Genomic DNA, 12,553 nt, shown 5'->3' with positions numbered 1-12,553 from the left:
GTTTGTTGCTGCAACTTGTTTTAGTTGCTTTGTTATTCTTTGTCAATAGTTTGCTGACTCAGCATTAGTTTGTTATACGTGTTTGTATATAAAGCTGAGATTAATTCAACTCCATAGCAATAATAACTTTGATTCTTATTTCCTCGATAGATTCTAATCTCTTACTCAATTATTCACCCCTACGGACCCTTTCCATTTGTAATATAGTACCAGAGTAAGTTCAGTCTGACCGCTGTATTTTGAGGTTCATTCAACGACAAAAACTCAATTCAATTTTAAGGGAGAGGATTTCAAGTTTCTAGTGTCAACTAGATGTCCGGTCCCAATTGCATTTGAGGGAGTGTGTTAAAAATCTCATATTCAATTTTCTCTTAGCAATAATATCATTTTTATTATTTTTAGAAAATAAAAAAGGTCACATAATTTCCCCTAAACTTAAACTAAATTTTCTTTTTAGTCCTTAAATTTTGTATATTTTAATTTCTCAAAAGATATGATAATTTTTATTCTTTTTCTGCCAAATGGAAAAGTTGGGTCTCTGAGCTATTATATTATAGGGAACGAAAAATTATTGTGTGTTCTGTTGTTTTCTAGGATAATACTAAAGGACCAATCAAATAGTTATATATCGCCATCAAAAACAATAATAGAATCAAAATAATATGGTCAAATTTCACATGTTAGATTTATTTATTTTTAGGCACACTGATAGCAAAATTCTTTAACATATGTTGTCTACATTAGTAATTCCTTTTACATAGTACAAAAATTGCTAGATTTGTCAATACAGAAAGCTTAGCATAACAAAAATAAAAACTTTAGTACCATTTGCTTGACAATTCAAAATAAATTAATTAATGCTGACATTGAAAGCTTAGTAAAAACAATATTGAGATAGAAAAAGAAAAGTAGCAGCTTAATTAGATATTCCAATTCTTATATATTTCAAATAGAGTTGTTTGCTGTATTTTATGTAAGTAATAGTCAATTCCATTGAATAATAACGGCTTAATCTATAAATTTATCCATGAAGTTCATGCGATTTGGCTTGTGGCATCTTCAAGTTTGTAAAGACCTATTATGACTCTACACTTTTACATTTCATTAATAATTATATCTTTCGTAAAAAAAAAATATAAAAATATAGAGTCACAATTGAACTTTTAGTAAAGTTATTTCATTTCGACGAATGCATAGTTATTATTAAAATGTGAAAAAATATATAATTAAGATAAGTTCCTTGTAAACTTTAAGATGTCACAAAGTAAATAGTATAAACTTCACTGGCAAATCTATGCATTTGATTTAAAATAAGCATATATAACTTTACAACCAACCAAACCATGTCTCCTTTTTCATATTCGACTTTTTTTTATCTTTTTTTTTTTTATTTGTGCGTTTTACTATGTTGTTTAGTCCAAATGAGCTATACTCTTACGTGATTCTTTCCGTCAAATAGAACTTGAGACTTTTGAGGTGTGTTCGGCCTTCTTGTTTGAATTGTTGTTGGGAAAAATTATTTTATTAAAATAATACTTTTTTCGTTTCATTTTAATAGCAACGTATTATTTTATCACAAGAATTAAAAAAATGATGAGAATACATTGATTTTTAAAAATATATGGTAGAATATTTAAATTACGCTTCTTAAAATTAAAAGCTCCCTATTTAAGTTTGAAACCACCTAATAAATATGGTAAACTTAAAAAAAAAAAAATTGATGTATTTTCAAAATCCTAAATGAATACTTATAGTGGAACAATTTGTAGCTATTAAAGTGAAATGGGAAGTAATTAATTAAAGGTCATTACAATTTATTTTTAAGGTAAATAGAATAATAATCACCTGTAAAAGTTGCAAAGCAACAATACTTCAAAATGGTTTTTTTTTTTCCCAGCAACATTAAATGATGATTTAAAAAGGAACAAAGGGCAATTTGATTCTGAACTTACTTAGCAGGATCAATAAGTAGGGATAGAAGCAGTGCGAGTATTTTAGAATACCCACCCCATTCCAATCCATTTAAATTTAAATAGGGTATGGGTAGTTATACATGGGTTTAGGACGGATACAGATAGTGAAATTACTATCTGTAATGGATATGGATAGGGTACGGGTCTTTGGATACCCGCTACCCACTATTAGGTACCCACGGGTATCCTATCTACTATTAATAAAATTTATATTTTAAATAAGTTCATACTTGAATAGTTAAAATTTGCAGGTACCCTACCCGTATAAGGGTATTTTAAACGGATTTTGGGCGGATACAGATAGTAAAAATTTAAATGGATTTGGATATGAGTATTTAAATGGATATTTAAACGGGTTTTAAACAGATAGGAGTAAAAAATTTTAAATGGATATGGATATGGGTAGTTTAAATTTCGCGGATAGCCGCCCCACTTTCATCCCTATTAGAAAGGTCAAATTTGAACTTTTAGGTCAATTTAGCCCTTGAACTTGTATAAAATGATTAAAAAGATTCAATTTCACTTTTTTGGTCAATTTAACCTTTGAATTTGTTTTGATTTTTACAGATTAATAATTGATGTAATTTAACATGCTTGACTTTTTATCCCTTTTTGTCCTACACTAAAACACCCCATATCAAACTTTTCCAACACTTATGAATATAAATTTAAAGTCCATAAAAACAACATTTCTTGTAATATAATAAATTTATAAATTTTCATTATAACTTTAATTTATTCAACATGAAAAATACATAGATTTTATAAGCGATAATTAAATAATAGAGGTTAATTTTTAAATATTCAAATTAATACATCTTTATAAACTCAAAACCATCGATCAAGGTAAAGAGGGATACAATATACTTCATATATCATTTTTCTATTTTTTATAATTAATTAATTTTTTAATAAATTAATCAGCTCGATCCCAACTAAGTTTTAATAAATGTGTATATAATGATTTTTTGCTGATATAAATTATATTTTTAAATTGAAATTTGTTGAAAATACAAATTTAATTCCTGACTGCCAGGAAGGCCAAAAATTTTTACGTTGTCTCAAATGGATTAAAAAAAAAAAAAAAAAGAAGAAGAAATTGGAATTTTACTAAGTGCTAACCCAGCAAAATACACTACGTGAGATTCTTGGAGTTTTTCTAATAATGGATTTTTAGTGTTTTTTATTAAAAAATTATGCAATAGTTAAAAATACATTAAATGTTGGGATTTTTAAAAAATTAAGCCAAATAATAAATAGCAGGAAGAAACAATTGCTAGTGGATTTTTCATCAGAAATAAATCTGAAATTTTCTATTATTAAATTATGATCAGATAAAATTTCTAGTTTTATTTAAAAAAAAAAAAAAGAAGTGAGCTTAATTTATTACTATCTACACTCCTAACTACTTGTCACACTTAAGAAATTACTATGTTCTAAAATACTAGTCACATTTGTAATCTCAAGAAATAATTAATTTTTTTCTATGTGTACCCTTTCTATATGACCAACAATTATTACTTCAATTCCTTAAAAATTTTAGTGTTTGAATATATTAAAATAAGGTAATATAGTTAATTTACTCAATATGTTATTACTCCCTCTATTCTCTTTATGTGGAGATAATTGAATTTGCACACGGATTAAGATAGTAGTTTAACTAATTAGTTTTCTTAATTTATGCTTATTTTACCCCCCTAAATAATATTAAATGGGCTCTTTAATTAATAGAGAGCTAACTCAAGCAGATAGACTCTCGAAGAATCATTAGTTATATGATTTCAGCCGAAAATGAAGGAAATTGTGAGCAAGTGGCATTAATTTAAAACTTTCCAAAATTTTCCAAATTAACATTCCACGTTTGAAATTTTGAATTTCCCTCATTTTCTAAGTTTCGAGCAATTTCAATCGAATGCGTGCAGATATAACGAAAATATGGATCCAAAATTTTTTTTTCCTCTAACTGTGTCCTCCACTTCTACAATATGCACTTATATAAATTTGGAGCATAACATGAACATGTAATTACATTCATAAACTTTTCAAACTAAGGGCACAAGAAAGAGGGGAACATTATTTCTTGCATCATGAATAATCCATTTTCATTCTATCTCAATGAAGTCCCAACAAATTCGCCAACACATTGTCACGATATGTACGCAACTTTCCATCTACCAGATTTAAACTCCTTACCTGATGTAGAAGAAAGCAATGTGGTGGTTCCTTAAATGAGTCATACCATTTTTTTTTTTAATTTTGTACAGCTTATTTAGAATATGAGCACGAAATTTCCATCAGTGCGCCATTAAATTATATTACGTAATTCGGAGTTAACGAAATTCATGCACATACAAGGTGTAATATCGAAATAAAATGCTTTTTTAAAACTATAGTGCAACCATCCAATTGTGTGTCCATATTTTAAATAATTTCACAAATAGTCACTCATGTTCGTGCTTACACCCATAAATTCGAGCACTTTGTTAAAATACATATCGAAAAATAGCCATCCAGTCAGATTTTGAAATGTAAGTGCATTAATTACCTTTCATTTTTTGTCTGCCACTTTCCTCGTTCAAAGCACAATCTGCACATGGATTACACAACTAATATGAGCGCATTTTGGACCTTTTTATTTGGTATCATTCCCAAAGTTTCAATTTTGAGTAAAGTTTTCTATTCACTTTACTAGTATTCACTTAGACAAATTTAATAGTATTCACTTATTTGGACTATTTACAAATCATTGTATTTAACTAATATCATATGAAAAAAGTTTTTCCTTTTTTTAATCTAATGAAATCTTATTAAAAAAAAATATACACTATAAAGTTTGAATTAATGAAAAATGGATGTTTGGACACATTTGCTATCATTCTCATTTTCATTTTTTCTATATTAAAGATGAAATGATGAAAAAAATTCAAGAACACTCTTTTTATTCAATATTTTATTATATTTTTTTGGAATTTGTGGAATTTTATTTAATATTTTATGATTTAATTGGATGTATTTTTTAAAAATTTAATTTTAAAATAGATATAAAAATAATTAGACATTTGAATTTTTAATTTTTTAAAATATTTTTAAATAAATATATAGGCCTTTGAAATTTTTGAATTTAATTTCACATATATCTATCTATAAACTTGAGAGATGATCTTTCATTACCAATATTATTATTTACGCATTGATTTTAAGTTACATAATAACATTTATTTATGTCATTTTGAAGTTTTTTTTTCACAAAGAAAAAATCTTAAAACAATCGGAATAAAAGTAGTTGTATGTTAAATATAAAATTAAATATTGCAAAATTTTTAGGTACCTTTAAATATATTTTTAATTTAACAAGTAACAATAGTCTTTTCTTCAACGAGTTTGATTTTTTATCATTATTTTTGAAATAGTAGTCCTTTTATTTATTTATTTTTTTTTTGTATTTTATAAAGTATATTAATTAAAAGGGAGGAACAATACTTTATATAGTTAATTTTAAATGAGAAAAATACATATTATTTTGTTTTAAATCAAAATAAATAGTAATGAATTTATTTAAATAAATATTTATACCCACAACCAATGCCCAAATTTACGAATAGAATATTAGATATTCCATTTAAAATATGTATTTGAAATAAAATAAAACTCAAAAGCAAATTGATATTCCATTTAAAATATGTATTTGAAATAAAATAAAACTCAAAAGCAAATTTAAATCAAAGAGATCAAAGCTCCTAAGCATTTATACTTCATTGACACAAGTTGGATAACTTAAAAATAATAATAAAAAAAAATAAAAAACAGCACAAACCTAATTTGGATAATGATTATTAATATAATATTTTTCAATTATAGAGGACCAGTACTTTAAAAAGAATATAATAATACGTGTTATTTTTTTAGAGTTTAAAAAAAAGAAAAATATTGTTTTAAAGTGAGAAGTAGAAATATTATTTTCTTTCCAATTAGATGTTAGAACGCAAGACATGTAACAAAAAAAGTGTTCATTGTACAAATAAAGTGCAATATACATTAATTATAATATTTATTTTAATCTAAATAAGAATTTATACTTTAATATTATATATATAAAAATTAAACGAGTTAAAATGAGTATAGAACGAGTAAAGTTAATGTGCAACGCACGTCATAAAAGAACTAGTACGGTAAAACAACCATCGAGAGGAGTATCAAAATACACCAAAAAAAAAAAAAGAAGTCACAATTCTTTAATAATATTTTGCACCTTTTTTAGAGTACTAACATTTTACATTTGAATATTTAACTTTTATTTGAAAAAAAAAATTTATTTAATTTTATATCTAATTATTTCAAGAATGAACTTGTAAATGTGATTCTTAACGGTATTTGGGCTTCAACTAAAAACAACAGCCAAAAAGTGGTAGTCCCTCCTTTCTTGTTATATATGAAAACTTTCTACTTTTGGTATTTTCTTTATATAGAGAATTTTAACCGAAAACAATGTCAATATGAAAAGTCTATATCAATGTAGTGACAGACAAAATGTATAAATAGACATTTAATACGAAGAAATTTTAGAGAGGAAGTTGTTTTTACATCAATTTTCGCTGAAAAAAAAAAAAAGGCTTGTATAAGCTATATGAGCACTAATTAAAATGGATTTTACGTAGTGATTGACCACAAAATTTTTAAGTTGATCACATTGAAAAGATTCTTTACATACTTCGTCTGAACATTTTCAATAACCAAAGGCGTCATAAAGTTAAATGAGTACAAATTTTCATATTTTCACACAAATTTTCCAAACAATGACAAAAATTTCCTCCGAAGATCAGAGTATAAACTTCATTTTTTTCACCCGTTTATATTCCTTTCATTGCCTTAGGATTGGAACGTAATATAAAATATGCATTGATATTAAATGAGAAATTAATGAAACATTAGAGATAAATGAAGAAAAAAACAAAGCAAAAAAAAATTGGTTAAATTATTTTCTTAATCTTTGTGAAATTTTAGATATTCCTAAATAAAAAGAAGGGAGGGAGTAATATATTAGCCATTGACTCTCAAATATAGAGCCAGATTCAATCTATAGACAACGTTTTCTAAAGCCATCTTCCCTTAGAATATCCACAAATCCCACATTCTAAGTTATGCATTTGTGGAATTTACAATCAGTAATCATCTGCATATGATCTTTCCCAGCAATTACATACCATCCATATTTCCTTAGCTTCGTGGACAGAATATGCAGTAAAAGTTGGTAGGAGAAAACCAAAAGACCAACAAGGAAGAGATCAGAGCTGCTTCTTACTATGGATGTGACCGTGCATGCTCAGGCTTGTGTGTGTACTCATAATCAAGATGAACGAAAGCGCGCTCAATCTCTGGCAGCAGCTCAAGCTTTTCCTGCAAGGATTCTCCGATGTCATGCGCCTCTTGCAAGGGCATGCTAGCAGGCAGGACAATGTCGACCTCAACAAAATAGTGAGACCCAAATGTGTAGGCCCGGACTGTATCGATGTGTCTAACTGCCTTGTGATGATTCCAACACAGGTATGTTAGTTTTTTCAGATAATCTGGATTAGCCGATTTTCCAACAAGGGAATTAACATTTTCCAACACTGTCATTGACCATGTGCGAATGGTGTATAAGGCCAGCTGCAACAAATATCCATTCTCAAGTTTTAAGTATGTGCAATTTGTGAATTGAAACAGAAGCTCTTTTAATACTACTGATTGAAGAATAAGTACTCTATACACCAATATATCTCGATGGTTCAGCTTCATCTCATGGATCAAAAAAAAAAAAAAAAAAAAAAGCATAAAAAGATTCTTAGGACTGAAAGAGAGCAGCATGCTCATTTTCACTTGTTCATAATTTCATAGGAGTCCATGGCACATTTAGTAATTTTAACAATTGAACACTATGTAGCAGATTCTTACCACCATTTAAAACCAACTACTGGAATTTCATCAACAAGGAGAGCTATAGTATACTAATGCAACCATATTATTCCCTTCTCTAGTATCTAATTCATGTATTTACATACCATGAATTGATAAAACAATAACAAGAGGATGAGCAGGTGTTTACTTACAATTATAGCTCCAACAGGGTCCATCCAATCTTCCAGGTAATTAGCAAGAAGTGCAGCAATAAGACCAATTATATTTGTAACGACATCAAAAAAATGATCCTGGGCATAAGCTTTAACAATCTCATTAGTAAACGAGCGGCAATAAACCATCAGCAAAAGTTTTACCAAAGTCACCGAAAGCATAATTCCCACAACCCAACGCTCTTGCTCTTTATTCAATTCAAATTCATTATCCTGAAAAGAATATTAGAAGAAACATGAGACACTTATATCCTTTCAAGTACATCTTGAAGTTTTATCTATTTTTGTTATCTGTCTCACTAATGAGCATCTGTGACATTCATCAATGGAAAAGAGACTCGTACAGACTAGAAATTTAATCTGGTTCCGCTTACATCAGATAACAATGTGCGCATCGATTCCAAAATTATCTGCAGTCCCAAAGTTGCCATGACAGAAGCAAAAACAAGAATTCCCTGTGTATAATTTACAGGTCATGGATTTGAAAATTAGAAGGCATTTAACAAATATATAAAGGTAGGAAGCATCAAATAGACATAATATGCATAGCTGTAGTTTCAAAAAGTAGATTTACATATTTTTACATTAAAATCAGACATGCTTGCTATTATTTGTGGGGATATATGGTTTATATGTACAGATATACATAGATTTATAATCTGGTGAAGACCAGAATTTAATAAGTCTTCCCCATAAGCATTCCAAACTTAAAACATGAGACCTATTCCAAAATCTTAATACTAACAAAAGATAAATTATCTGAACTTAAATTAAATCAGGAATAAGTATCAAATATTTATGATGAAAATTAAGCTGAAAAACAGAAACAAAATTAGTTGCAGAAAATAGAAATAAGAAAGAGCAGCACAGAAAAAGCAGATAGAAGCGCAAATTGGAATCTAGGATCACACTGGAAGAAGCGTTCATTAAATCAGAAAATTATGGGGTCACTTCAAATGCTTTGTTGTTTTTCTGTTTTTTTTTTTTTTTTTTTTCTTTCCTTTTGGGTGGGGGGCATTTACGACATGGCAGAATTCTCATATAAAGTGACAATGCTGCATTGGTTTTGCACTTTACAGTTATTAGACAATCCACTGAAACATACTTTACATTTTCTTATGATGTTGCTCTGGGTTGTTGAGTGCTAAGAATCTAATTTCATATTAATATAAAAATTCAATAATTTGTGTATCATGCATGCTGATATACTTCATCATGACTTTGTATTGTTTTATTGCAGAGTTGTACCAATTAATTCATGATGCATAAGACAAATATGCCAAACTAAAAATTTGACACTGGTTGGTAGAGGACTAACCAATGGCTGCATGCGCTTCTTTCCAATAGGGTACTGATATGGGTTTGGTGTTTGCATAGTAAATGCAGTAAACCACAGGATGAAGCCAGATAGAAGATCAAGAAGAGAGTCTAATGTGGATGCAATAATGGCTAATGAACCACTTCTGATGGATGCGTAAACCTTAGCAGCAAAGAGAATCATATTAGCAACATTTGATATTCTAATAGCAAAGGTCTCACTTCTAGCCAAATTTTCCTGCTCTTCCTGCAACCATATTCAACAAACGTTTCAGTCCAAGGACTTAGGGCATGCATCAATCACATTGCAGCGAAAACAAAGGGAAAGGAGAAAACATAACCTTTGACATTCCAGGAATAAAGCCACGCTCAGCTAAGGCATCCATTTCATTAAATCCCTCGAGCATTTCCACCTGCTGCTGATAGTATTCTGCTACATCATCTTCTGGACCTGAAGCCATCAAACAACATAAATGAGATGTAACTCATGCAGTCTCTTTTAATTGTAAGCATACCATTATACATTCAACAATCAAGTACCCCTGATGCAATTCATAGAGCCCCTGCATGTCTTATACACATTGAAAGTCAGAGTTAACTACACGTAACTAATAAAGCCAAATAATAAGTAAGGTTTGTTTTAATAATAAGTGTTAGGTTTGTTTTTTCTCCGGCTTTTCTTAATAAAGCCCAGAGTATTTTCATGATATCATAAAAAATAACCAGTATCTATCAACAAACTTAATATTCCATGAAAGAGGATAGGACAAGACAAACTCTTGTAAACAACACTGCTTAGCACTTAATCAATTCATTCCTCCATACCAAAGCTGAAAATTGTCCCGTAGGCATACGGGGAAGTTTACGACCTTCCAAACTCTAAAGCTGAAGCAAACTTACATATTATACTTTTAGCAAAACTAGTGATAACCCAGAATTAAGAAAGCAACTAGCTTTGCAATTCCCTCTTATGTGGTCAACTATACCATATAAAGTCAAAGCAAGTAAAATCAACTACACCCACTTCACACATTCTTTCAATTTTATTTGTGAACCAAATAAACACTCAAATACACAGAAATGATAAAACAACAAATAATGAAAATAAATACCCAAACAAGCAAAAAAGGAAAAATATATATATATATTAACCAAAAGCTAAAGGTAGAATATTTCCATTCAGTATTAAATTTTAAAATAAAATCAGACGCTAAGCAAATAAGTATTAAGGGTTATATTATATAATAATAATAATAATAATAATAATAACAATAATAAATAAATTATAATAGAATATATGTTTTTGTTTTTCTGGTAAGAAATTATTCAAAGAAGCGAAAAAGTAGTTGATATTACCTAAAACTCCGTAGCAATCATGGATTCCCCGAGGTGGCTTTTTCTCTTTGTGCTCCGCCGATAACTGATGCCCGTCGAAGTTTAGCCGCCATGACCCGTCACTGTCATTGTTGAGTGGTAACAGTGCAAGACCCTCATCGCTGTCGTGAGCCACCGTCTCAGCCATTATCAGGTCACTTAACAAAAAATTTGCAGATTTATGTAGCTCTCTGTTGCTTTTAAAATAGCAATAATGTGTTTTGTATAAAGTAAGGGGCAGATAGCGGAAATTTAATGGCAAGAGAAGGGTATTTTGGGGATTAAAAAAATTCAAGTCACAGGGACGTTATTAAAGTGGTTGGCATGAGAAGCGATTTTTTTTTAACCAGAGAAGCTAAAGAGCGAAACTGTAAGCGACACATAAATATTCTAAAAAAAGGAGAAAATGAAATATCCACATGGTAGCGTGTGATTGGTTGGAGCGTTCGCTCGTGGCTAGCTTGGTAGCCGAGTTGGGATTTCGTGTGGAGATTACACGTGTACAGATAGGAATTAGGAATTTAGGATTGCTTTAAAATGAAATGATTCGGGATTGATAATCTCACCCGTGACGTTGATTCTGTTTGGTGTTTGCCATGTAGGTCATTTTGTGTTTTTGTTTTTATGGGTCCCGTCTAGATTTAGGATCCGGTTACGATGCTAGAGAGCCTATTATAAGGAGTAGATGCGGTTTTAGATTTATCCTTCCCCTGTAAGGCTAGGACGGATCCAAGTGGCTGTGTTAAGGCAAGTGTCTCACTAGATTTTTACTCCATTCGTCTCGTGTGTATACACCTCATTTGACTTTCACATGAATTGTCGTTAAATTATAAATGTTTTCTTAAAATATCTGTTTATAATATTAAATGAATTATATAATTGTAAATATAAATATATATTAAATAAAATAATTTTAAAAAATTAAATAATAAATGATACTTTAAATGAGAAATAAAATTATATTTTAGAACAAATAAAAAAGAAAAGTGAATATATATATATATATGAGATGGAGAAAGTATATTTTATATGTGTGATTTTTCTCATTTTAATATGTGTGATTTCAATAATTTGAATCTTTTCCATTAAAATTTTACCTTTTTTCTTTCATTAAATTATTAATTTTATATATTATTCTCATTCACCAAATATTTTTGTATCTGTATCCAAGCGTAGGAAGATTTGTAACTACTTCTACGCAAGTGTAGAAGAAAAGATAATTACAGAAAGGATGCATCCTTAAATAAACTTATTTAGATTTCATTTAATCATTGTTTCAGAAAATAATTTATTTTTGAAAAATAACTTTTATGTATATATTTTTTGTTCCCTTCAAAAAATTTTATTTTAACCCTAGAGAGGTAAGATGGGATGACATGACTCTCTTCTTCCTTAATCAGAGGTTTCGAGTTCGGGTCCTGATATAGAGTTTCTTCAAATACTCGGAAAGTAGAGCTTATATAGGTCTGCTCGGCTTAAATTCAGATTAATCAGATCAGTGAATTTCGAATACATAATGATTAAAACCAAAAAAAAAAATTATTTTATATTTTTATATTACAATACTAAAAATTAGTGAAACAGTAAAAGTTTTTAACTTATGAAATTATAAAATATTTTGAATTAGAGACTACATATTTTAGAAATTTAATGTTTGATATGAGAAAAAAAGTAAAAAATATATATATATATATATATATATATATATATATATATATATATATTTTCATTGCTGATGGTCGATGATGATGGTTGTAACAGATGTGTATCGGTGATGGTCGG

At 28.8% G+C, this 12,553-nt stretch overlaps 1 protein-coding gene across 1 annotated transcript; it reads right to left on the bottom strand.

Moving 5' to 3' along the window:
* Positions 1-6,985: 6,985 nt before the first annotated feature.
* On the bottom strand, positions 6,986-11,131 carry MTP11 (Cation efflux family protein). Its single transcript, XM_012217555.4, has 6 exons — positions 10,754-11,131; positions 9,739-9,848; positions 9,399-9,644; positions 8,455-8,535; positions 8,060-8,293; positions 6,986-7,619 (listed from the first exon to the last, which is right to left on the bottom strand). The coding sequence occupies exons 1-6, from the start codon at positions 10,917-10,919 to the stop codon at positions 7,272-7,274; spliced, it is 1,185 nt and encodes a 394-aa protein (XP_012072945.1). The 5' UTR covers positions 10,920-11,131; the 3' UTR covers positions 6,986-7,271.
* Positions 11,132-12,553: the final 1,422 nt, after the last annotated feature.

The sequence above is a fragment of the Jatropha curcas genome, chromosome 6, assembly GCF_041381405.1.
Source record: "Jatropha curcas cultivar XTBG-Jc1 chromosome 6, XTBG_Jcur_1.0, whole genome shotgun sequence".
In the NCBI taxonomy this organism is placed as follows: domain Eukaryota; kingdom Viridiplantae; phylum Streptophyta; class Magnoliopsida; order Malpighiales; family Euphorbiaceae; genus Jatropha; species Jatropha curcas.
The sequence above is the reverse complement of the archived record's forward strand: the minus strand, read 5'-3'. Positions and strand labels throughout refer to the sequence as shown.